Raw genomic sequence first — 27,166 nt, 5'->3', positions numbered from 1 at the left:
TATACAAATTTTCAAGACCAATCTTCAAGGGAAATTTACTGGCTTGACTTTATTTCATGAAAGTTACTATTTTGACATCTTTGTCCCCCTAATTCAAATTGGTGATTTTATCCAGAGCATGGATGTCATGAAGTGTTTTTATGACAGCCTAAAGACGTACACTTTACACCTATCTGTCTGTCTGTCTGTCTATCACTCTATCTTATATCTATCTTGTATCTCCTCAGGAAAACAGCAGCACTAGCGAGTGTCTAACATTCTATGGAGAACTTCAATCAGGTCTCAGCGTAAAGAGTTCCTGGTTCTGGCCCCATAAGCTCCTTTAAAATGACCTACACTTGACTTCTCTGTAATGAAAATGATCTGGTTTTTCTGGTAAAATTTAAAAAAATATTTTTTTTTAAAGTTTGCATCCCGGTATTCTTAGCCAGGGACATTTCACAATGAAAAATTACAGAACAATAGTTTTAGGCTGTCCTCAAAGTGTTTCATTCTACGGCTCTGCACCCCGCCACCTCCCCAGTTCGGTTTTGTAGGAGGCCCAGGTCCAGATATAAATATTTAAGTAATCCACGTTGGTTTTCTGATCACCCTCCTTGGGTTTCCTTCCTCGTGAACTCTGGTCCGTGCCAGCCTGTGGCCACCCCGTCATTCACAGAGACACACGGCCCATTCTTACTGCTTGTATCATGTTCCCTCCAGACAGAAATCCTATTATTCGGTTTTGTCCCCACCCCAATCGAAACGGATCTACCCAGCGTTCCTCTCATGCATGTCTTGCTATGTAATGGCATGGCGGAGGGTGTTCCAGAGGCTCTCGGATTCCCATCGGTGGACATCCTGGGGGCTTTTCGGCACCGGGCTTACGCCACACCCTGGCCCCAGGCCGTCATTCAGATGACGGTGGTTTCCCGCGCGCAGGCTCAGCGCTTTCCGCCCCACGCGTCACAGCACCTGTCTCCCAGGAAACCCCTTTCCAACCCACCAGCTCCTCTGGTGGTCCCCAGGAGGGACCGGGAAGGAGAGGGAAAATGCTAATCAGAAAATGGGGCGACTCAGAGAGGAGCCCCTGTGCTTTCCATGCGCTTGGAGTCCGTGCCTGTGCCTTCTTCCTGGCAGCCCCGGGGCGGCCGTGCCTTGCAGGAGAACGGGCACGTGGTGAAAGGGAAGCTGTCCGGTCAAGCAAAGCGAGGACGAGGCCACGCGGAAGTGCACAGCGTCTGCCTGACCCCAGGCTGGTCGGGACGAGCCCAGCCTCGGGTGGGATCCCAGCTTCCTCTCCCCGCCGAGGGGCGCCCTTCCCTTCCCCTGCAGACAAGCCCTCCTGCGGGAGGACTCTCCGGGAGACCACGCCAGGCACAGTGCCAGGCTGCTGAACGGGTGCTCAGGCACGCGTGTTGTTTTTGTACACCAAAATCCTTTTGGAAATCGTTACAAATCAAAGTGATGTTTAAAAGTTGGCCGTCTCAGAATTTAATTTTTGCCCAGCTTCCCTGCCTCTGACCTTCAGGGCGCACTGCTTGGTCCAGAGAGGACGCTGTGGTTGTGGTGGGTGCACCTGCGTTCACCGCGGCGACAGTCGCCTCCGCAGGTGCCCTGTGTGCTGTTACCCAGACCTGCGGCGGGGTGCCCTTGCTTAATGGCAGAGTCCGAGACTGCTGATTTGTGCGTCTGGGTCTTGTCATTCCGGGGGCGGTTGTCTTTGCCCGCCCGGTGTCTTCCAAAGCTCCCGTCTCCTGTGTGTGTTTGTTTTTTATAATAACTCCACTTCTTGAGAGTGAAATTGGAGCGCGGTTAAGCACCACGCCTTGTTGGCTCTGGACCTCGTGAGGCAGCACTGCCTGACGCAAGTACAACATAAGCTTCATTTGTAATGTGAAATTTTCTGAGTAGTCACATTAAAAAAGTAAAAACAAATCGGTGAAATTATTTTAAAACATCTTATTTGACTGAATATCTTCAAATGTTATCATTTTAGCGTGTAATCAATATGAAAATTATAAACGATATTTTATAGACCTTTGGACTAAGCATTTGGAGCAGGCATGTGTTTCACTCTTACAGCACAACTGAATTTGGACTGGCACATTTCAAATGCTCGAGGGCCACATGTGGACAAGAGGTCACCCTGGGAGGCAGCTCAGACAGACAGGAAGCCTGGCAGGGTTCTGGGAGATCATCCGACCTGACTCTTGGCTTGCAGAAAAGTTAGGTACATTTTCTGAAGTTATGCAACCATTTCATGGAAAAGGCGCCATTAGAATCCAACTATTCTCTCCCTACCCTGTGGTTTTATCCAGGCAGCTGATCAACAGCAAAGCTGGACAAGCCCTTGTACCTACTCACACCTGCTCTTGGCTCCCTTTTCTACCAGGCATGGCCTACAGGGAAGGGCCCCTCCACCCATCCTCCCCTTTCTCCTAAACTAATAGCTTCATTGGAAAACAATTTGGCTGCAAACCAAGTCCAGAGTGGAATCAAATTTTTCCGTAGCCTTCTACCAGGTCCAGATAATAATGTTTTTTATGACTTTTCACCCTTGTCCCCAGAAACTTTCAGTTCTAACAAGGTACTTAAAAACTCTGATTCTTTTGTGCAATGGTTCTCCACAGAGGTGTCCATCAGAATCACCTATGGAGCTTCTTTCTTTTCTTTTTTTAATTTTTAATTCTTATTTCTTGAGAGCGAGAGAGAGAGAGGAAACATTAATTTGTTGCTCCAATTATGTACGCACTCATTGGGTTGCTTCTTGTATGTGCCCTGACCAGGGATTGAACTCACAAACCTTGACATCAGGATGATGCTCTAACCAGCTAAGCTACATGGCCAGGTAGAGCTTTTAAAAATTCAAATTCCTGGCCTCCTACTCCAAAATTCTGATGTAGGGGTCCATGGAGGAATTCTTGTAGATAGCTATTCTATTTTTTTAAGGGTTTCCAAGGGACCTGATGCACATCCCTAACTCCCAATGAAGTCACCTGCTGTCAGATGGCCACTGACATGGCCTGATCGCCTGTGGCCAGACACAGGACTGGTCACAAGAAAGATCCTGCTCTCCAGGAAAGGAACCTGAGAAGGAGGCATGCCACGCCTGGGGGTGTGGGTGCGGGGCGGGGCTTGCTGGCTTGCTTTCCTCACGCTCTTGCCTTGCCCCCCAGGATGACTGGAGCCTCATTTCCTGATCTCACAGCCTCACCTGCGGAGTGGTGCCTGCGTCTGAGCCTGAGCTCCTGGGAGAGGCAGGAATGCAGCAGGCGGGACTGGCTCTCGCAGCCTTGGCTGTCTGTGTGGCTCTTTACCCCTCGGAAGGTGAGTTGGGGTGCCTGCTTCTCAGCCTCCAGTGGAAGGTGGGGGGCTTCCTCCCAAGAGGAAGGGGCTGCCAGCAACCTGGAGCAGGAATTTCGATCTTCAGATAGGAATTAGCAGTCATCTACAAGAGAATGGCGTAGCTTTAAAGTCCTGATCTCTCAGAGGAATTTTCATGTGAACAGGAATATTAGTGACTCACTACCTGGTAGATGAGGTCCTCCTGGATTAAGTGCAGCTTGTAGTTTCCTGTCTGATGACAGCATTTTAAGAAATCCCCAGGGAGAGGCTAGGTGGGAGCACCGGTTATGCCTGGTCTCCTCTCGCCCTAACCTGCTAGACCGTCTGTATGGGGGTGCGCGTATTCCTGGAAGGGAGAGAGCGGACCTTCTGGGTTGGGGTTTGGGAAGGTGCAAGTTTTCTGGACAAAGTCAGCTCTGTGGATACTGGAAACCAAAACTGCAATCTGACCTTAAGAAGGACGCAGAATACAGGAGACTGACCTGTACAAACTGTATCAAAGAGAACGTACTTGTGAGCCGCTAACACTTATGCGGAGAGAATAACGCCGTTTGGACTGGAGGAAGCTTTTCTACTCTTTTAGGGAACCCTGCCTCCAGGCGCTTAATGCTTGACTGAGTCGACTCTTTTCTCCCTGCCTATTTTCCTAAAACTTTACCCCGAAAAGATTCTCTAAATCCAGAACAGAGGTGAAATATAAGTTGTATTTGGTCTGCTTTAAAAAAAAGAAAAATTAGGCCAGCATTTAAAAACAGACTGATCTCACATAGGCCTACTCACAGAAACACACATACCAATTGACGTTTAAATCTTCTCTTGAAAAATCGGGTCTGGTAGCAAAGGCCCCGCGTGCCCGGAGAGGACTGCCAGGGAGAGCCCAGCCTCGGCCCGCCTCACGCTGCCGTTGCCCGGGAGCTGCCGGGCTCCGGGGCACGTTTGCGTGGGGTGCCGGGGTGTTCGCCAGCGCTCGGCTGAAACCACTGAACCCGGGAAATATCTGCATAATCTCGTCTCCATTTCTATGAACCCATTTTATCAAGGCAGAGAGAAAAGGTTTTCATTTGACATGTTTCTGTAAGATTCTTCAGAAAAATTCACCATTGAAACTTTAGGACTCACCCCCACTGTTCGAGGGGAGTGAGTCCGATGCGCTGTTACCCAGACCTGGGGCGGGGTGCCCTGGCTTAATGGCAGAGGCCGAGGCGGCTGATTCAGAGCTCTGCCTGCTGAGACTTTATCTAAACAGGGGCATTTTGGCAACACAAATGTTTTCTCACCTAAGTACCTCCCTGCAGCCTCCTGACCTCATTCCGCCGTCCCCGCTGCAGCAGGGACAGCACCTGCCTGCAGGATGGAAGGTGGGGTGCAGAAGGCAAGGTGGAAGGGCAGGCAATGGGGTAGCCCTGCCAGGTCCAAGGCCAAGGCCCCGGGAGAGACTGGGTCCAGGCAGAGACAGTGGGACAGCAGAACGCAATGGTGTTTACCAAGGAACAGCGGGTGCTGAAAAGAAGGAAAGGCAGCTGGGGAGAGCCAACAGCAGTCCTCCGGGAAGGCTGTTTGGGCCAGAGGCACATTACCTTGTGTGAGAAGGCCCAGCCCTCCACCCTTTGAAAGTAAGTGCTTTGGGGTGGAAACATGTGAGCAGAGGCCTGAGCACAGCCGTGGAAGGGAGGGCCGCCCGCCGCTGTCTGCAGCGGACTCTGAGTGTCCGGTCCCAGGTCCCTGGGGAGGCCCTTGGGGACCCCGGCCGGGGAGGCCGGTCCGGAGGCACGGAGGGAGGGAGGTGGGGAAGCTGAGCAGTGCAGGGAAGGAGGTATAGGTGGCCTTGGAGTTGTTGCAGGCGGGGGAGGGAATGGGGCAGTGGCCTGTGACGGTTGGGGTCTTTGGGAAATACATTCTGTCCTTCTCAGTATTAGCCGTTCCGGTTCCTTAATGATCCCTGCAATGACCGCCTTGATAGGACAGTGCAGGGACTGCCATTCCCACAGTGTCCTGCACAAATCAGGAAGCAGTGAGTGAAAACCTTGGATTCTACCCAAAGGCAAGAGGGCATACTTCACACTGGCATGGCGGCTGGCTCCCAGAACTCAGTATTGAGTCCATAAAAATGTCTATCACCCACTCTCTGTGGCCCCGAGCCAGATTGGGAAGCCACATGCAGGGGTGTGCAACCCGCTGGCGTCTCTGCCGCCACGCTGGAAGAAGACGCCTTGTCTTGGGCCACACGTTGAATACATTGTGACATCTAATCACAAAAAAATCTCATAAAGTTTTTGGTAAATTTATGATTTCGTGTTGGGCCATATTCACAGCCTTCCTGGGCTGCGTGTGGCCCGTGGGCCGCGGGTCGGACACCCCTGGTCAGGCTCTGTGGGCCTGGCTGTGTCCGCCAGGTGCAAGTGGGAGATTTTGCTTCACTGAGCCCCAAACTGGCTTCCTTCTCACTGACGGTCCACCCTCTCTAGGGTGGCTCCTTATTGCACGGACACTTGCTAGAGACCTGCTGCTTGCATCCTTCATGAGAGAAAACGATCTCTTGCTTGTTGTAATCATAAGAGGCTCACTAGGAGGGGTTCCCAGGGGCATACATTTGTGCTCAGAAGCTGTTCTACACAGTCAGGATGTTCCCTGTCTGGGGGAACCGTCCCTGAGAAGCCCAACAGGACGCGCCGGGTAACCTGCCCTTCGGTGTCTCTCCAGGCGCGCCCTTTAGCTCAAAGACTGTCCTGTGCTCCTCAGCACTGTTTTAAAGTTCTAGGTTTTGGTTCAAGACCCAGTCATTGTATCTCTAATGTGAGTCAGGGCTTTTTCAAGTGTCCTCTGTTGTGTCTGGAGAGGAAGCGTGATTAACAGCAATCTTCTCCCCTGTGAGTCGTGTGTGAGCCCCCTTGAAAGAAAACATTTTTTTACTCTCAACAATTACTTTTAAATGATTTTACCATATTACTTGGTGTATAAATATAAAATACAGTTTGGCCAAAACTAAAGCACCTTTCCAAACACGAATACAACACTGACTCTTGAGGTGCAGATTTTGAGTGTGATGGGCATATACTACCATGTTCAGAATAAGGAGTGTTTCTTTCTCCACCACTTTTTTCTGTTTGAACCACGATGATATACTCTGGCCCTCCCTCAGCGTGAATGCATTGTGAGTCTGCTCTGTTCTGTCCTGACTGGCCCGGGACAAATAAGGCAGGACCTGACTTGGCAACAACACTACCACAAACATAAGCAAAGTTCCAATGTCCTGAAGGTGCTCTTTTACGATCGTCTTCCTTAAGGTCCAGAACATGTCTATTTAAAGATCATCACTGAAATGACATACCAAAGGTTAGGAAATGCCTGGAAAGCTCATGATCCCTGAGAACACACCCATGAGCTCCTTCCCAGAGGTCAATGGAAGGTCAAGTTTGAGAAATGCTGGTGTACTCAAGAAGAGTCTGGGTGGCTTTGATCTCCCAGAGGCCAAGCCAGAACTTTGGAAATTGCTTAATCACTCTGACCTCCAGTTTGCTTATCAGTAAAATAGAAAGAACAATTGTGTGTTACCCAGCTATTCTCGTGATTAAATGAGAATATATGGAAAGTATCTGGCACTTAGTAGCTGTTCAATAATTGTTAGTATAAAAATATTTAATATAAAATGTAGATTTTTAAAAAATGAATGTACCTCTTTTCCACTTTTTAAATCTCTCTCTCCTCCCCAGAGGTATTAACCCTTCTGGCTTCTGCGTGTCCTTCCAGAACTTCCTCTATGAATTTACAAATATGAACCCATTTATACCCACACTTATTTTTTTAAAAAAATGATGAGCACCACGGTCTACATATTTCTTTTTAAATGAATCAGTCTAACAGTGATTCTGTACACCTGAAACTAATATAAATAATATTGAATGTTAACTGGATTGAAAAATAAAAATTTATAAATTAATCACTTTCACTTAATCATAACAGTATACCTGTTTAACACATACAATTATGGCATAAGAGATTGCACTATTTATTTTATAGACAACATACAAACTTCCTAGAACAATTTGGAACATTACAGTTTCGTTTACTCATTATCAATCATGGACCTATCAAGGAAGAAAACCAGACAATAATTTGAACAGGGAAAGTCCATTGTAGAAAATTATTCATTATACCAAGAGACAGGCTAGAACAAGTGCTCATGTTTATATTCTTTAGAAAACACAGGAATAGGAGAGATTCCTAGGGCTGAGACGGAGGTTTCAAGAAGAGATCCTACACCCCTTAGCTGCCCAACCTGGGTAGCTCCAGATCTGGGAGAGGGAGCAGCCATGGCTCCACTAAGGGCAAAAAATAATCACTTGGTTAGCTCTCCAGTCTGCAGGGTAAAGCTGTCAGAAGGTGTCTCACCAGAGAGGGGCGCTGCCGGCTGCTGCGCTCTCGCGGAGCCCGTAGCGGGAGAAGCTGCCGGGGAAACCCTCCTTCCGTCAACGTCTCTCTAATGCCCTCTACCGACAAAGTGTAACATGACCACTGACAAAGGAAAGTAGTACTTTAAGAATTGGCTATTAGTCCTGGCTGGTGTGGCTCAGGGGATTGAGCGCTGGCCTGCGAACCAAAAGATCACGGGTTCCCAGTGTAGGGCACACGCCTGGGTTGCAGGCCGCGCTGCATGTTGACCTCTAAATGTTTGCTTGTTTCCATTTATCTGGTTACTTACTATTGTCACCCCTGTTCTAAGCACTTTAGTGTGCAAACTCATGCAGTCCTCACAGCAACCCTGACAGGTAGTAGGTGCCCTTACCTTCCCACCTAATATTACAGATAAAGGAACTGAGACAGAGAATTAAGTAACTCACCCAACATCCTGGCAGAGCCGGGAATCGAATCTGGTTGTCTTGTCTCTAGATGCTTAATGACTAAGCAGCGATGCCTCTTGGCGTGCCTCTGTGGCCCCAATTATCCACCCTGCTGCAGGAAGACCCCCGAACCCCTCCAGCATCCACGCTGTGGGGAGTGCTGGTGACCATGTGCCTCCATGTTAAGGACAAGAAAAACCCTCCTTCACGCTCCATTACCCAGCCGCTCTCCCAGGGTTCCCGGCTTGCTTTGGGCCCAGAGTTTCACGCGTCATAGCTTGGGGGTGGCAGTGGACGCCTGTGTCTGGAGGTATCCGTGTGTGATATGTGGTGTGTCTCCACAAGGCAGGAAGCCCACTGGGACAGGGAAGGGTACCCCTCACCAACTACACTCGGAGCGTTACCTGTGTCCGGGTACCTTCCTTCTCAGTCTGCGGTCATAGGCTTCAGCAGCCAAGCGAAGCTTCCGCACCAGCTTCTCCCTTTATCTTGGGAGTCCTCCCTCCAGCAACGGCACGGACCTTTGCTCTGTTTCCGCGGTGCCGTGGTCCACGGTGCCCTTTATGGCGGAGCTTTTCCAACAAGCCCCCAGGCGCTGCCATCGCTGCAGCTCTGGGGGCTGCACTTGAGCAGCAAGAGACTGAGCAATACATACACCCAGGGAAGCGATGAAGCTGGTTTAAGTCTCCACAGTAACAGGATCCTTTCCTTAAAACCCAGAACCTAGTTTCTGTTCCACAGATGTGGTGTGTAGTGCTTTAGTGTTCCTCTTAACAGGTCTTGAACACAGGACTCTAGTTGGGCTTTAGCCTCCAGTGACCAAAACTGACAGAACCAAATCAGGGACAGATATTCATGGCTAAGCGCTCAGTCCACTTAATACTGGAAGCCACAAGGATAACAACCCAGAACCAACAGAATCAAAAGCAATAACATTATAATAAATCAAAGAAATAGTAATGCTTTTAACAAGATACTAATATCATCTTTAAAATATTAAATGCAATGGGGCAAATGATTCATTTCATATTGAATTGACCCCTAATTGCTTGAGGGTAGAGGGATGGTATGTTTCTAAAAGGCACTGTGAAATTTAAGGACATAAGCCCCAGCTGGTGTGGCCCAGTAGATTGAGTGCCGGCCTGCGAACCAAAGGGTCACCGGTTTGGTTCCCAGTCAGGGCACATGCCTGGGTTGCAGGCCAGATCCCCAGTAGGGGGCGTGCAAGAGACAACTACGCATTGATGTTTCTCTCCCTCTCTTTCTCCCTCCTTTCCCCTTTCCCTAAAAATAGATAAATTTTTTTAAAAAAAATCAGGACATAAGACCTTGACCCAAAACTGATTATCTTATTTCCTTAAAAAAAGGGGGGGGGAATATTTAAATGCCATTAAAAGGCTGAAGCCAATGTAAAATAAGATCTACAGGACTACAGCAGAGCTTAGCTCAGCCCCAGAGACGTTTTTTTTAGCATTAATCCCAGACACTGTGCTACAGTGTGTGTGGAACGATGTCCTGAGGGAGCTCCCAGCCAAAGGACAACATCATACAGACCCCGAATTCTCTTTGTTGTGAAGACAGGGAAACACAGCGCTGTCGGACCACAGATTCACATGGAGAAGGAACAAGACTGGGATAAAAAAGGCACCCGGGAGGCTCAGTCGGCCAGGAGCCAAATTAATGAGGTCTTGAACTTGGGCAGCAGCAGCAGCAGGGACGCAAAGGGAGAGAAGCATCTCAGCAATGCTAAGGGAGTAGAGCGCACACGAGTCTGTGACCGGCTGTGGGGCGTGCAGGGGGCCGGGCTGACGTGACGCGTGGGTTTGTGGCTCAAGTAATGGTAAATGATGGTTAAAGGAGGTGAGCAAAAGAACTTTAAGGGGCTAGGAGATACTGTCTCCAGTTGGGTATTTATTGAGTTAGGGGAGCCAGTGGGATATCCAAGTGTACGTTCAAGAGCAGCTCGTTAAATGCCAGGATATTGGGGTAGAGGTTAAAGCAGACAAAGACGTTTTGAAGTTACTGACATAGGTTGTAATTTAGAAAGAAAAGAGGGAAGGTCAAGGATGGAGCTTTGAGGAGCGCTTATTGAGGAGTGGGCTAAGGAGGAGGAATGCACGCAGCAGACCCTGCCCACGGAGGCTGTGCAGCCTGAGCTTCACTGGCCGGTGCGCGGACTGCGATGCTCTGAGCCCCTCCCTCTGCCCCTGCCCTGCCTCAGCCTTGCGGAGCAGCCGAGCAGCCGTGACAGGTTTTCCCCATGATTCCCCAATCCAAATAGTCTTGATAATTCTCAAATTGTGGGTCCCAGAGAAAAGTCCTTCCAGTCTCAGAGTCTGGGGCAAGGGGTCTGATAGGGTTGGAGGCTGGTCCCTCCTATGGTCAGAGCCCCTACCAGCCGGGCCACGGCTCTGGACCCCCTCCCTGCCACCTGCTGCTCCCCTCGGTACCCAGGGCACTGACCTTGGCCTGGCAGGCGCCGCTCTGGGAAAAAAAAAAAAAAAAATCACTGTACCGAGGAGACTCCAGGGGGAGCTGTTGGGCTGACATTCTGGACGGTCCTTCCCAAAGCAAAGCGGCGGGCGCGGGGGCGGGGAGGGTGTCTCTGGAAGCTTAGGAGAGGGGCTGGCGGGGAAGCAGGATCCTTGCTCCCTCACGCCTCTGGGCCCTGATGCTTTATCAAGCCCGCTCTGCGAGAATTCTTTCTTATCTGCAGTAATGTTCATACAGTTCCCTCTGGGGACCCCCTGCTCCATCAGACGGGTCTGTGTGTGAACTACTGTTTTAGGACAAAAGCAGGTTCATTTCCTTGGGGTCCCTGGCCTTATGCAGTGGTGCCATCAAGTTGGTCTTTGTAGGAAGGCTCAGTTTCCCTAATTCCTTCTCAGCTTGCTTCCACAAACAAGTAAACGCATCATATGAGTAAAAACTATGTAAATGCAGAAGAAATGTCACCGAATCCCCCTTCCAACCTTATCGCCACTACTAAATCTCACCTATATGGAAATCAGAGGACTTGCTGACCACCATTCTTCAAAAATGGAAAGATTCTGACTGGAGCCTGCATGAGGAAACCTCTAGGGGGCGACACTATCCCGAAGCATCTCACCACTGCCCTCGTCCAAACCACCTGGAGGCGGTTCTCTCTGAAGCTCCTGACGCCTCGTGTTTCTGCCTCCAGCCTGGCATACATGCTATCAATGGAGAGGGAGGTCGAGATGCAGATACGGGTATAGGCTGTGGTTCACTCTGTAAGAACTTGCAGAGTGAGATGGGTGTGTGCACGGTTGGGTACCTGGATAAATTCCAAAATTCCGAGGGGCTATTAAAACAGTTTGGTTTGGAGAATGGACAGCACAGTGTAGCTAGAGAGAGAAAAAAAAACAGTTAGTTTTAGAAAATAAAGATATTAATATTGATGAATATAAGGACAACCACTGTTCTGTTCTCCTACAGCACTTTTTAAGAAGTTGAAATATAACTCACATACCATAAAATTCACCGTTTTAAAGTGAACAGTTGAGTGGTTTTCTGTGTGTTCACTGAATTATGCACCATCACCGCTGATTCCAGCACATTTCCTCCCCACAAAAGAGACCTTGCACCTGTGAGCAGCCACCCCCACCCCGCTCCCCGCACCCCAGCCCCTGGACAACACTAGTCTCTTTTCTGTCTCTGTGGATTTGCCTGTTCTGGACATTTCACATAAACAGAATGATACACTATGTGGCCTTTTGAATCTGGCTTCTTTCACGTCGAACATGCCTCTGTTGCCCCTCCTTTTGCCGTGCTGTAGCCGTGCTGTAGGTACCTGTTGAGCCGCCGGCCTTCCGCGCCTCCGTTAAACTTCACGAGGGCAGACTCCATGGCTGCTTCAGTTCAACATTTCTGACCCAGGGTCTCCGGCCTCGCACGGGGTGCGATGCATGTTTGCTGAACAAACACTGCTTTTCCTATTCCAGCGACTCTGGTTGGGTGGTGTTCGGTGTGGTGTTCGGTGTGCCTCTACACACATCGCTCACGTGCCGAATAAAGTGGCAAGTTCTGACTGGCTCTAGATTGAGAGGGAAGAGAGAGATCCTTGCAGCATGAAAGAGCTTGTGCCAAAGAATGGAAATCTCTCCCTCGTTCGGGCTGCTGCAGACTTGAGTAACATTCAGAAATGAAGTGAGGTTGAGCAGAACTATTAACACTTTACATGGTCTGTGTGGTTATATTTCAACTGTATCTGTTCATTTAAATGCATGGTTTAGAAGTTATTGAAGACAGGTGCCCTCTCCCTCCTGGGAGCTTGCCCAGGCCTCTCCCTCCCCCTCATCTTCCCTGAGAGGCGTGGGTCTTCCTAAACTCTAAGGGCCCCATGAGACTTGCAACCAGGGGAGCAGTGGGCAGCAGCAGCTTCTCCTGGACTCACCCCTGTACCTGTCCCCTAGGCCCCCTTTTCTCTGACTTCCCAGTGAGCTAAGGCCGTCCCGCCTAGGCTCTCTCATTGTTTCTGTGCTGACCCTTCCTTGTTTCGCTGCCCCCAGCTTTAATAAACGTCCTCTCAAAATTGCCTGGACTCGTACTGTGAAATCTTTCTTGCACAAGGCCAAGAACCCACACACCAGCAGCCAGCCCGAGGCAGACCCACTGTGGGCTGGTACCTGTCCAGTAACATTCTCTGTCACCACATGTGGGGAAAAAATGAATAGAAACAAGTTATTTTTTTTTATTGTTGTTCAAGCACAGTTGTCTCCATTTCCTCACCTCCCGCCACTCTCCCCCACCCCACCCGCCCCCACCTCCCACCCTCAATCCTACCCACCTTTGGCTTTGTCCACGGGTCCTTCATACATGTCCCTTGATGACCCTTCCCTTCTTTCACCCATTACCCCCCTCCCCCATCCCTTCTGGTTACTGTCGGTTTGTTCTTTATTTCAATGTCTCTGGTTATACTCTGCTTGCTAGAAACAAGTTATTGAAGACACACATTTTTGTAAATGAATTTATGTAAGTATATAATTAAAGTATACTTGGACATTGTATGTATATTCTAATTTCCTGAGAACTGTATTACACACACACACACACACACACACACACACACACGGGGAGCTGAAGCTAGGTTACCAGAATCGAGCCAAGATTCCGTTCCAAAAGGAGCAGCACTGAGCTGTTGGTACAGGCAGGGCAGGGAAGAAGGTGCAAGTCCTTTCTTCTGGCCACAAAGAGCTCCAGTGCACTTGAAAGGGGCCCTCCTTGAGGACCTGGGACTAAGGTCAAGGACAACGCCTGGAGTGACTGCGGAGCCTTGGCTTCTTGTGCTGTTATTGCTGATAAGCATCTTGCCAGAGAACACTTGCCCCATCTAAGACTGTGAATTTGACTCAGCATTTCCTCCCCTGCTGCCCTAGGGCTCTGGTCGTGAGGTTCCTTCTACTCGGAATGTGCCACCCCCCCTCCCCAATTGGGTGAATTCCTACCCCTCCTTTAAAACTGGGCCCAAACTTCACACGCATCCTTTGATGCCGCTCCCTCTTCCCTAGGTGGAGTCCACTAATACTCTGTATTTCTATGGGACCTGTTCCGGATCTCCACAGCACTGGAAGCTTTTAAAAATTACAAGGATCGCAGGCCAGCTGAAAATCTGTCCCCTTTCTAGAAGCGGTCTTTGCTTATAAATTTGGGGTTATATATCCCCATATCTTTTCTGCTGTGTATGTGTGTACATTTTTTAAAATAAAAATAGAATCATTAATAGTTCTTATGCTGAAATTTGCTTTCCTCACTTAACAATAAATTATGGAATTCACATACATGAGCATATATATACCTACCTCATCCTTTATTCCATTTAGAGGTACCATTGTCTGTTTAACTATGGGCAGACATGCAGACAGTCTCTAATGTTTTGCCCTAGTGAATACCTCTGCACCCACCTTTATGACTTGTAAGTAGGAAAGTATGTGGTGCTTTCCTATCTCAGAACTTTCATACCCACCAGGACTGGGGACCAAACTGAAACTTAGGCCTGTGCCCTGACTGGGAATCAAACCAGGTGAACTGTCACTTGGCGTCGCCCACTCCACGGGGCCACCCCAGCCAGGGCGTGTCTGAGAACTCTTGACTGTGTACTTCCCTTAGTCTGGATAAGTCTCCATTGTTCTCCGCCCATGTGATCCCTTCAGGATTTGGCTAAGGCCTCTCCCCGCTCCCCCGAGGGAAACTTTTACACCTGCTCCAGGTGCCCATGTGGTCGCTCTCTTCAGAACAATGTTAACGTTGCTTCTTCCGTCTTTTATCCGGTCAGTCTGCAGCCTCACTCGCATCGTCATCATCGTCTGGAGTGTTTTTCCATCTCTCTACTTGTTTTGTGTCTTTGCCTGTACGGACTTGGTTTTATCTCCCGCAAAACACAGAGTAAGTTCTGAAAGGTAGAGGCGCACCTGCCCCTGTCTGCATGCACGGAGCCACGATCCGTCTGCGCTTGAGAGGATTAATGTTCTGTTTCTCCAGAATCTTTTTTTTTTTGTTTATCTCTTTCTAAATTTTTCATAGATATGTATATTTATCAAATAGAAGTCATGCTGTAAATACTGGTTTTATAACCTATTTTTTCTTTTTTTCCTATTTATGTATTTTTTTTTTCCAAATACATTTGTCTCTGCCAACCCCCCGCCACTTTCCCTTGCCCCCTCCCTCCCTCAACTCTTCCCCTTTGGTTTTGTCCATGAGGCCTTGCTATATGTTCCTTGACTTGCCCCTTCTCTTCCTTTTCCCTCACCCACCCCTCCCTCCTTCCCTCTTGTCTCTGTTGGTTTCTTTTCCTTTCAGTGTTGCTGGTCTTATTTCCCTTGCATCTTTGTATTGTTGGTTAGGTTCCGCTTATAGGTGAGATCATATGGTATTTGTCTTTTGCTCTCTGGCTTATTTTGCTTAGCATAATGCTCTCCAGTTCCATCCATGCTGTCGCAAAATTTAGTAGTTCTTTTTTTCTTTCTGCTGCATAGTATTCCATTGTGTAAATGTACCATAATTTTTTGATCCAATCATCTACTGATGGGCATTTAGGTTGCTTCCAACACTTGGCTATTGTAAATTGTGTTGCTATGAACATTGGGGTGCATAGGTTCTTTTGAATTGGCGTTTTGGGATTCTTAGGGTATAGTCCCAGCAGGGGAATCACTGGATTGAAAGGCAGTTCCATTTTCAACTTTTTGAGGAAATTCCACACTGCTTTCTGCAATGGCTGCACCAGTCTGCATTCCCACCAACAGAGTACTAGGGTTCCCTTTTCTCCACAGCCTTGCCAGCACCTGTTGTTTGTGGATCTGTTTATGATGGCCATTCTGACTGATGTGAGGTGGTACCTCATGGTGGTTTTGATCTGCATTTCTCTGGTGGCTAGTGATGCCGAGCATCCTTTCAAATGTCTCTGGGCCCTCTGTATCTCTTCCTTAGAAAAGCATCTGCCCAGGTCCTTTGCCCATTTTTTGATTGAATCATATGTCTTCTTGGAGTGGAGTTGAGTGAGTTCTTTATATACCTTGGAGATCAAACCTCTATCTGATGTATCATTAGCAAATATATTTTCCCATAGAGTTGGCTCCCTTTTCATTTTGCTGATGTTTTGTTTAGCCGTGCAGAAGCTTCTTATTTTGATGAGGTCCCACCTGTTTATTCTTTCCTTTATGTCCCTTAGGAGACATATCGGTGAAAAAATTGCTGCGTGGGATATCTGAGAGTTTCCTGCCAATGTTCTCCTCTAGGACTTTTATGGTGTTGCGACTTATATTTAAGACTTTTATCCATCTTGAGTTTATTTTTGTGTATGGTGTCAGCTGATGATCCAATTTCACTTTTTTGCATGCAGCCATCCAGCTCTCCCAACAGCATTTGTTAAAGAGGCTATTATTGCTCCATTTTATGCTTCTGCCCCCTTTGTCAAATATTAGTTGCTCATATAGACCTGGGCTTATTTCTGGGCTTTCTATTCTGTCCCACTGGTCTATGGGTGTTTCTCCAGAATCTTTAAAATGAGAACTGGGCCATTGTCCTCTAAACTGCAAGGTTTAAAGTTTTCTTTCTTTTCTTCTTTTAGCCATACTTCCCATTGCCTCCAGCTGCTGCACCGAGGTCTCCCAACATATTTCCAGAAGGCTTCTGGAGAGAGTGAACGTCTGTCGCATTCAGAGAGCTGATGGGGACTGTGACTTGGCTGCCATCATGTGAGTGGAGGTCTAAAGCCGCACGGCGACCATTTCTTGGAAAGGTTCTGCCCGATACACCAGATGCAAATGGTCACTGAAGCGGGGAGGGGACAGTCCACAGTTTACCTTTCCTCCCCTGCTCCTGGACTTATGCGTGACCCCTGTTCCTGTGCTAGGGTGTCCGGAGCCCCACACTGTCCCCTACGATACCCAGCGCAGGGCTGAGATCAGGGCTAAATGCCTTCAGCCACTGAACAAGGCACACAACTTTTCCAAGCAAAACAGGGACATTCTGAAGGAAAAAACAAATGAAGAAAAATAAAAACAGAAGGTGACTGCTCTACTTCATGGCTCTAACTGTAGCTTTCTCCAGGCCAGCATGGGGGGTGCCGTCCTTTTTACCCCTGAATTCATCGAGGGGGAGTGTGAGGGTCAAACAGAGGGGCAGAGATGGCTGCACCCGTCACAGCTGCCACCTGTCCTCCAGCTCGGTTGCCGCCCGTCTTTGCTCTTGATTCTGGGCTGTTGGCTCATGGTGAACCCTCTCACCCCGTCCTACCCTCACCCGTGGCTCGGTCACTGAAAACGTTAGACTCTGGTGGACTCAGTGGCTCCGTAGAGACTGTACAGTCTGAAACGCAGTGGTGTTTTGCAAATCTGGATGCTGACATCAATGCTGAGAGGAAGGCATCTGTGAGCGCCACATCGCTCAGGAGACCGAGGTGACCACGGGGTCACAAAGTCCACCTGGTGTTAGGGTGGCTGGTGACGCGGCTGTGAAGGAATCCACACAGAGAAGAGAGTGCAGAGAGCAAAGTTTTTATTTAGTGTCCAAGGAAGGAGAGGGGCTTGGCGTGGAGAGATAGGCCAGCATTGGGAGGCGGGGGCTTGGACCTTTTATTGGGCTATAGCTGGGTTAGAACAGGGTGGGGGTGCTGTTGTGTGGCCCCGGGACTGTGGGGATATCGAACCGAGGCCCAGTTTGCTCCAGGGTTCTCTTCCGCCGGCGGCTGTGGGGAGCAGTTAGTTCTGTTCTTGCTTCCAGTCATTTCCAGCCCTGGGGCCATTGGCTCAGAAGAGTACATTGGCAGCCATGTTTAACACGGTCCTAGGCCTGCCCGGCTGAGGGCGCCTCGCCAACCGATGGCGCTGGCTTTACCCTTGAACCTGATGACAGGCGACTAGTGAGCAGCTTTGCTCGGAGCACTGTGTCCTTCCCAGGGCTCTCAGCAGCGATGGTGGGACGAACCACGCACGCCCCCCGAAACCCCCCCGACATGCAGCGGCTTCCACTGGCAGCGACAGCACAGTGGGCATCACGCTGGCAGGCCGCTCCTCACACCGCCTGCGGCTCCAGACGCGGCTAACGAGCCACTCGGCGCTCCCTGCGCTGGGCTACACGTAGGCCCACGGCTTATCCCTGAGCGCCTGAGCGGCTGGGGAACCTGCTTACTTACTCATGAATTCGACACATACTTATTGATTAGGAGTTAGGTGCTGAGCACAGTTGTGTGTGCTGGGGATGCCCCAGTGACAAAAGAGGCCCCGTCCTCCCTGAGTCTGCGGGGACTCTGCTCCGGCGGCCCCTGCAGGCCACCCTCTGAGAGTCAAGACACGTTTCCCGCCTTCCCAGAGGGAGCCGTCTGTGACCCAGCTTTGAGACACACTGCTCCAAGGCAAGGCTCTTCGGAGTCCAGAGGAAGAGTGTGTAAGGTGTCGCTGATACACTTCCTTCACGGCCGGGGGCTGCAAAGCCCCTGAGGTTCAGGGGTACGAAGGTGTGAGCGCGTTTCTGGGGCGATGGCCCGCCCGGTTTCCTGAGTGGCTGGCTGTGTGGGGGAAAGGAGGGGACCAAGTGCTTCGCAGCGTCTCCTGAGTTCACACCACCTAGCGGGCTCCCTCCAGCCGCTCGGGGACCTTCCGAGGGATGCTTCAAATTCCCAAATTCTTCAAAAAACCTTAGTAAATGCCCGGCCATAATTCTATCCGTTTTTTAAAAATTTAGTCTTAATATGTAGTGCTGGAGGGTGCAAATTCATAGGCAGTTCATGGATAAACCAGGCTCTGGAAAGTTAGAAACTTCTGGATACTTGGGGCAGGTCTCCCTGGCTGCACTGAATCTGCCCAAGGCTGCTCTGGCTACTCTCAGAACCGTCATCTCCTCCATTTTCAGTTCCTTTCACCTCATTGGCATATGTTGCCTCAGGCTAAAGAGGGCCTCGGAGTTTGTAAGGGCTGCCTGAGACTCCCCGGAAGGCACGGGGCAAGGCCCACCGGAAGTTTCCGGGTGTGCACAACAGCAGGGGGCACGTGCGAGGATTATCGGGGACACTGACTGTTGGTGGCAGGGGTTTCAAGGCAGTGTCTTGGGGGCAAGCAGATGCACGTTAGAGGCCTAAAGTGTAGGAGTAGAGATGACGTGAGGGAAAATGTGACTTAAAAAAAAATAAGTCTTCATTTTAATAAGGACTCGATTTTAATGTAAGGGAAAACATGCAGCCAGTCACTTGGATCTAAAAATAATTTCTTTATTCAAGTACAAGTTTGTAAACTGACATTTTTGGGCCAATGAGACAATGGAAAAATATAGAGTAGTTATGATCTTGTCTCAAAAAAGATGAAATTTAACTAATGTCTCCCTAATAAATTCAATGAAAAAGAGGGAATCCTTTTGAAGAATGCTGCTGTGCTTATAGAATCAATAAATCAAAATAAAAATATCTGTTGGAATCTTTCATAATACCGATAGAAATTTTTAATGTTTTTGATGTATTAGGACTATGTCTTCATTTTAGTGCTTGTTAACATCAGCATTACACAATTTTTTAAAAAGATTTTACTTATTTATTTTCAGAGAGAGGAAGGGACAGAAAAAGAGAGAGTAATATCAATGTGCAAGAGATACATCTATCAGTTGGTTGCCTCTTGCACACCCCCAACTGGGGACCTGGCCTGCAACCCAGGCCTGTGTCCTGACTGGGAATTGAACTGGTGACATTTTGGTTCACAAGCCAGCTCTCAATCCACTGAGCCACTCCAGCCAGGGAGGAAAAAAATTTAAGGTTAAAAAAAGATGAAATGTGACTACGGAGTATATTTTACTCATAAATCACAGATCTTCTGTATTGTGTTTCCTGAAATACAACATAAATAGATAAAAATTATTTTCAAATTGTTTTACTACAAAACATGACTACATTATCCTTTAATTTTGAATGTGTACAAAGATGTCAAAGGTTTGAAACAAATGTTTTAGATGCAGAAGACACTGCAGGTGTTGTAAATATAATTCCCCACTAGACTGATGTCTCACTAATCACAACCACCTGATATAAATTAATTTACAGCAAACTCACCGGATTTCTTTCCTTTTCCTTTTTTGCCTAGAAATATGTCCTTTGTCTTCTACCCTATCGATAATCATTATAATTGTTGATATCTGAGACGATTTCTTTCTTTAAAAATCCCTCCACAGCGACTTCATTAAAGAGCTTCTGGATGTTTCTAGACATAAACACAATGCGAAGGTGTCTCTTTCGGGCAGAGGACTGGGGTTTCTTGAATCACGTAGTCTGCTGGAAAGGAAATTTGGGACAGTTACAAAGGGTTAGCTGGGAGGCTTGAGTGTGTTTTCAGAAGTGGTTGTTAAGGGCTGTTGTGCTTAGAGAAGCAGGTAAAGACATAAAGTTTAGGGAACAATTATGGATACAATCTCGATGGCAGGGCCACCTCTTTGGGTTCATTTGTTCGTTACCCTCCTGTGGGCAAAAGGACCAGGGGATCGGCCTGTGATTTCTTAGAGTCAAACTTTCCACCTAGAAATTCCCAGTGCGTGTGGGCTGCGGGGGGAGAGGGCACGCCCACCAGAATCCAATGGAGCTGGGGGAGGGCAGGGACTGTGCGGGAGACCACCTTCTTGCCAGCGTCACCTCATCTCTTCTTATCCTGAGGGGATACCAATGGAGGTTCAAGCACTCTTTCGGCTGTAGGATTTTGAATGTGAGAGCATCTTGGGTTTAGAGGCTGAACTCTCCCTGGGTAAGCCTTTGAAAAGGACCCCGCACGGCAGCTGTGGCCTCCTTTCCTCCGGCTCACCATCTCCCTGGGTCTCTCTCTCTGCCTCTGTCCCCGTCCACGTTGCCCTTCGGCTGGTGCCCCTCCCAGGAACCCTTCACTCCCCGCGGAACAATGGAGTTGAGCCCTGACCCTCTTCCGTGGAAACCCTGGACTTGTCTGGCTCTCCGCGGAGTCTCTCTGCTCAGGTCCCCACCGACATCTGGGGACAGAGAGGCGTTTAGGCCTTTGGGAAAGGTAGGAACTTCACTCTTTTTTGGTTCTAGTTTTTCACTTGATTAGTGCTATTGCCAAGTTTCCTCTTCTCAAAGCTGAAGGCAAACCCGTGGCCATGGTGAGAGGTAGCTTTTCTCTTGAAGGCTCTCAGTGTAACACGGAGAATGTATTGTCCTGTTAAGATGCCTCCCTTCTTTCAAACAAATATTCCCACTTGTTGGCTTGATTATGCGCAAACTATTCAAACCTTTCCCAGCTGTTCCTCCCATTTCAAGAGTCAACACACAAACTGATACCTCTTGAGTCATTTGGAGAAATGGCAGCTCCACCCTTGGTTCCACCACTCCCCCAAACAGGACTTCACTTATCCAGACATAGAAATACTGTATATGTAGAGCCAGCAAGATTTGCAACATTTAATAAAAACTGCATGGTATCTGATGAGGCATTAAAAGTCACAGTATCTTTCATAGTAAGAATTTTTTTTAAAGATTTTATTTATGTATTTTTAGAGAGAGGGGAAGGGAGGGAGAAAAAGAGGGAGAGAAACATCAATGTGTGGTTGCTTCTCCAGTGCTCTGTACCTGGGACCCCGCCTGCAACACAGGCACGTGCCCTGACTGGGAATCGAACCAGGGACTCCTTGGTTCGCAGGCCAGTGCTCAGTCCACTGAACCACACCAGCCAGGGCAGGAATTCCTCTAGTTAGTAGAAATTGGGAATACTGTTCAGGGGGTCTGCCCCCCCAAAGTCAAATTCTCACATAGAAAAAGGAAAAGGTAACAAATTCTGAGATGTGGCATAGATCTATAGTCCATTACAATATTAAGGAAAACCTAGAATGTTTCAGTTGATTGTTTTGTTGGAAACAAAACCAGACTGTCCTTAATGTTGAACGATTTTCGCTGCATACCTACAACTAGTTCCTGAATTCCTACTGTGAACAAGGTCTTTTCAAGACACTTCCAGACTACTCCTCTCTCAAAGAATAACACCACGGCAAAAGGAGAAAGTTGGAGACAAGAACTCACATAAAAGACGGGGTCACCCAAGGGCCAGAAGAGAGACGAGGGTCAGGGCCACGGAGACTCGGAGGGAAAAAAGGGCACTTAGCTGAGAGGGTCTAGGAAAACCTGACTGAGCAGGGTGTGTCTGAGACAGGCAGTGAGGGCTGAGTCGGCTTTGTTGGATGGAGCTTGGGGTCCAGAGAGGGATTTGTTTTCACTTGGTTTTTTCCCTCTGCCTCCTCTCCCGCCTTCCCGCTCCCTCCTCCTCCCTCCTCCCTCCCCACTTCTCCCCCTTCTCCTTCCAGTACCTTCTCCTTCTTCCTGCTGTGTGTTCTGCTGCTCCCTGAGGAACCACAGGCAGCAGCAGTGTAGTGAGGATTCAACTTTCTGGTGCTCAGTGTTAGGATTCATTCCCAAGAACAAGCTGTGTCTGGAAGCGGGAACTGCCGGCACGTCACTAAGTGCTTACGTGTGCTTTCCATTCGTGTGCTTTCCATCTGTGTGCTTTCCATCCGTGATTTTTGCCTTCTCTTTTCGGCAGCCTTCACATCAAGCGCAGAAGAATCTGTGTCAGCCCCCACAGTCACGCTGTTAAGCAGTGGATGAAAGGACAAGCAGCCAAGAGAAATGCCAAAGGCCACATTTGCCACAAGAAGAAACACCACAGAAAGAGGAGCAGCAAAGGGGCGCATCCGGGGCACAAACTACGCGGCCCCTGAGCTCCTTCTCCGAGACGGCCCAGGCGAACCTGTGAACACGTTCCTGACGTGAACTTGGCCGCGGCGGGTTATAAATTTATCCTGGGAATGTTCCTTCTTGGGAGCCAACAAGGAAGAATAAAATGATATTTGTTAAAAGGATGTGCAAATATAGCCAATAATATACTCAACTGAAAAATGAAATGAAGAAATAACACTTATCTTCATATAATATTTTAAGAGCACAGTGTACAGATGTTATTTCTTCAACTTTTTTTACTATAAAGTTTTCTAAACTGGGAAGTTGAAAGAATGGTACAGGGAATGCCTGTATTCTTGCCATCTAGATTAGTCATTGTTAATATTTTACCACATTTGTTTCCTCTCTCTCTCTCTCTGTATGTATGTATATAAAACATTATATATAAAAGTATATAAATTGTTTTGCTAAACCACTGGAAAATAAGTTGCAAACATCATGATACTTCACCCCTAAATTTCTTTTTACTGTTACAACTCAGCATCCCTCAAGAATAAAGACAGTTCCTATATAATCACATTATCAGCTTTACACCTAAAAAAATTAGTGTCAGATCTGTATATTCCACATTCAAATTTCCCCAACTATTTCCAGAGTATTTTATATAGTTTTCTCAATCTCTCAATCAAGGTTTACATGTTGCAATTCATTGTTCTATTTCTTTAGTATCTTTTGATCTAAGACAGTCCCTCTGCCTTTTTTCTTTCTTCCCGTGGCATAGATTTCTTTAAAAGTCTACCGGTTTGTCTGTCATGAGTGTGCCGAGGTTCAACATTTGCAGGAAGAATGCCTCCCGTGTGAGTCTGTATATTTCTTATTGCATTGTTTGGATTTTGTAAACGTTGAAGCTCATTTTCCATGTAGAGAAGTTTTAGCTGAATATCACTCTAAAACACCTAGTTCAAATAACTACTGTTGATAATTACTGACTGATGCTGGAAAAAAAAAATATGTCTGCTTTGCCCCAGAAGCCGTCTACCCCCTGCCGGTCCTCAGAGCCCTGGGGGTGGGGGGGTCCGGAATGGGGTCCCATGCTGGATGATGTTACACTGCCCCTAAACAAGGAGCCTCCATCTTTTAACTCCTAACCACCTTTCCCACATGTTGTGGGCTGGCCCTTTTTTGGCTTCCTTGGCCACAGAAGCTTCGGGTGCAGAGTCAGACCTGGTTTCATCAACAGCTGTTAGTTGTCAAGAGCACACATCCACTTCGCCAGGTGTCAGGAGTCCTGTCCCTGTCCCGCTGGCCCGTCCCAGGCACCAGTGTCACCAGGATGACTTGGAAGTGATAAGGGACACAATGAGGTACTGAGTCTGATGGAGTTTGAAGCATCGCCATCGACCTTTGTCTAACACTGCTCATTGACAATAATTTTTTTATTGTTGTTCAAACACAGTTGTCTCCATTTTCCTGCCACCGCTTTCCCCCCGCCCCCGACGCCCACTCTCAGTGCTACCCCTCTTTGGCTTTGTCCATGGGTCCTTTATCATTTAGCAGGTGATTTACTTACTTTCACCCATCATCCTGTGTTATACTGCTATTTCTACTTTTTGGATAAGGAAACCTGAGGCTCAAAGATGTTAAATACTTTGCCTAAGGTCACGCAGTAAGTGGCCAAGATAAGCCTTGTGGTCAGGTCTCCAGACTCTTCCTGTTCTCTTATCAGGCCCAGCAGAGGGCCCTGGACGGCCCGGAGGTGGGGCAGAGGCAGAGGAATTCAGATAGAGATCGGTGCACCTGGTGCTTCCCTGCGGAAGCCTGCTGACAGTTTGACCTTAACGCGAGCTGCAACAGGCGCTGGAGGTGCCGATACTAGCAAGCACCATCTTCGCAGAGGACAGCAGGCCCCAACCTGACTTTGCTGAGCATCCCAACCTTAGGCAAGGGAGAAGATTGCACGCTATTTGTCACCTTTGTTTTGCAAAATCCGCCTCACCAGGTTCTTCAACTTAAAGACAGGTTAGGTAAAAAAAATTGAGCATTCTTCCCCTCAATCCCATTGAGCTTCTCCCTATGATCATATGATAATACAGGGGATCTGAGGAAAACAGTTTCTCAATGTCCTAGTTGCTTCAGGCCGCTGTAACAAAATACCAGACTGGTGGCTTAGAAACAGCAAGTGTTGATTTCTCACAGTCCTGGAGACTGGGAAGTCCAGGGCGGCAGCCTTGGCAGATTTGGGGTCTCATGGAAGCTCTCTGCCGGGTTGTAGACAACGGGCTTCTCGCCATGTCCTCGCCTATTGGTGGCAAGGACGAGGGGGCGCTCTGGCCTCCTTTTTACAAGTCTTCAATCCCATTCATGAGGGCCCTGCCCTCCACCCTCACGCCCTGAAGACTTCCATCCACCAATACCAACTTTGGGGGGTTAGGGTTTCAACAAAGGAGTCGGAGGGGGACACAAACATTCAGACCACAGCATTGTCATCCAACGGCATCAAATGGCAGGACCTTTTTTTTTAGAGAGAGAGGGGAAGGGAGGGAAAAAGTGAAAGAGAGAAACATCGATGTGTAAGAGATACATTGTTCAATTGCCTCTCGCATGCCCGCAACAGGGCACTTGGCCCACAACCCAGGCCTGTGCCCTGACCTGGAATCAAACTGGTGACCTTTTGGTTTCCAGGCGGTGCTCCATCCAGTGAGCCACACCAGCCACGGCAAATTGAAGGTTCTAAGAGCCACAGAAAGAGATAAACATCCAATATCTGTAGCCTTTTGTATAGGCCCTAACTGGGGACTGAACCCGCAACCTAGGTATGTGTTCTGACCCAGAATCGAACCCTCAACCTTTTGGTGTGCAGGATGATGCCCGATTAATTGAGCTACACTGCCAGGGCTATATGCTATATTTTTAAATTTTGATTTTACTGACTTCTGGTCAAGAGGGAGGTGTGTGCAGACATGCTTCATTTCCTCGTGCAACCATAGGGAGAATTACAAACACATCTCAGAACAAATAACACCCAGAACTGTCAGAAGATCGAGTGGTATGGAAGTCTGGCAACCAAGGATTTAAAGAGGCCACATTCGTCCAGATGGGGAGGAGGGGCGGAGTCACAGACAGGATGAGAGGTGGCAGCAGCAGCGGGGGAATGGACACTCACATGTGGTAGATAAATATCAGGAGGGGCACGTTGAGAACTAGCAACCCCAGCCCCAGGCCAGGCTGCACAGCCAGGATTCCAGTGCCAGGAAGATAAATCCCCATAACTTCTGGCTGTAAAAACCAGTGGGGGTTGGGGCTGTGGAAGAAACTGCTGGACTTTTGTTGCTTAAAGGGCCTGCATGGACTTAGTACTATGCGAACCCACCCACTCTGGGGTTCAGCACCAGAGCAGCATCTGGAAGTGCACCAGTCGCATCCAGGGAGTGGGTGAAGTGACTGGAAAAGGGGTGAGTGCCAGGCAAACCTCCCGAAGCCAGGCAGCGGCCTTGTCCCCTCTCCAACCCTTCACCCTGCACAGAGCCACAGAGCAGTGAAGCAGGTTGCCCCACACTGGCAATTACCTAAGGCTGCACCCCACAAATTTACAGGTGCCTTTTCTATATAAGCCACGCTACTAAGATGGGGACTCAAAGCAGCTCTACCTAATACACAAAAACAAATTCAGGGAGGCTCTCTAATTGAGAAGACAAAGAAGTATGGCCGAAATGAAAGAACAGAATAAAACCCCAGAAAAAGAATGAAACAGAGATAACCAACCTATCAGATGCAGAGTTCAAAACACTGGTGATCAGGGTGCTCAGAGAACTCCCCAAGTTTGGCAACAAAATAAAGAGACCCAGGAAAAAGTGAGGGTCACACTAAGTGAAATAAAGGTAAATCCACAGGGAACCAACAGTGAAGGGAAAGAAGGCTGGATTCAAATCAACGATTTGGAACAGAAGGAAGAAATAAACATTCAATCAAAACAGAAAGAAGAACAAAGAATTCAAAAAAATGAGCATAGGCTTAGGAACCTCTGGGACAACTTTAAGCATACCAGCATCTGAATCATAGGGGTGCCAGAAGGAGAAGAGGAAGAGCAAGAAATTGAAACCTTATTTGAAAAAATAATGAAAGAAAACTTCCCTAATTTGGCAAAAAAAGTAGACATACAAGTCCAGGAAGCACAGAGAATCCCAAACAAGATGGCCTCAAAGAGGACCCTACCAAGACACATCCTAATTAAAATGCCAAAGGTTAAAGATAAAGTGAGATTCTTAAAGACAGCAAGAGAAAAGCAACTAGTTACCTACAAAGGTGTTTCCATAAGACTGTCAGCTGATTTCTCAAAAGAAACTTTGCAGGCAAGAAGTATTCAAAGTGATGAAAAGCAAGGACCTACAACTCAGATATTCTATCCAGCAAAGCTGTCATTTAGAATAGAAGGGTTGATAAAGTGCTTCCCGGACAAGGTAAAGCTAAAGGAGTACGTCATCCCCAAGCCATTATTACATGAAATGTTAAAGGGACTTATTTAAGAAAAAGAAGAAGATCAAAACCATGAACATTAAAAAGGCAACAAATTCACAACTACCAACAACTGAATGCAAACAACAACAACAACAACAACAACTAAGCAAACAACCAGAACAGGAACAGATTCCATGGTATGGAGACCATTTGGAGGGTAATTAGCTGGGAGGGGGAATGGGGAGAATGGGGGGAAAGGTACAGGGAATAAAAAGCATAACTGGTAGTCTTTTTTTAGAATATATTTTTAGTAAAGTAATACAAGTGTGTAGTAAAAAAATAATCAAAGGTACAGCAGAATTTATAATGAAAACAAAAT

At 48.0% G+C, this 27,166-nt stretch overlaps 1 protein-coding gene across 1 annotated transcript; it reads left to right on the top strand.

Moving 5' to 3' along the window:
• Window positions 1–3,192: 3,192 nt before the first annotated feature.
• CCL28 (C-C motif chemokine ligand 28) lies at window positions 3,193–22,685 on the top strand. The gene is given in 3 exon segments (XM_054575283.1): window positions 3,193–3,309; window positions 16,249–16,375; window positions 22,196–22,685. Coding segments are annotated over 3 exon segments (495 nt in total). The 5' UTR covers window positions 3,193–3,245; the 3' UTR covers window positions 22,500–22,685.
• The last annotated feature ends 4,481 nt before the right edge of the window (window positions 22,686–27,166 follow it).

The sequence above is a fragment of the Pteronotus mesoamericanus genome, unplaced genomic scaffold (genome assembly GCF_021234165.1).
Source record: "Pteronotus mesoamericanus isolate MK-2021 breed Mesoamerican mustached bat unplaced genomic scaffold, CSHL_Meso_final contig_29, whole genome shotgun sequence".
Classification (NCBI taxonomy): domain Eukaryota; kingdom Metazoa; phylum Chordata; class Mammalia; order Chiroptera; family Mormoopidae; genus Pteronotus; species Pteronotus mesoamericanus.
This window is presented reverse-complemented; position numbering and strand designations above follow the sequence as displayed.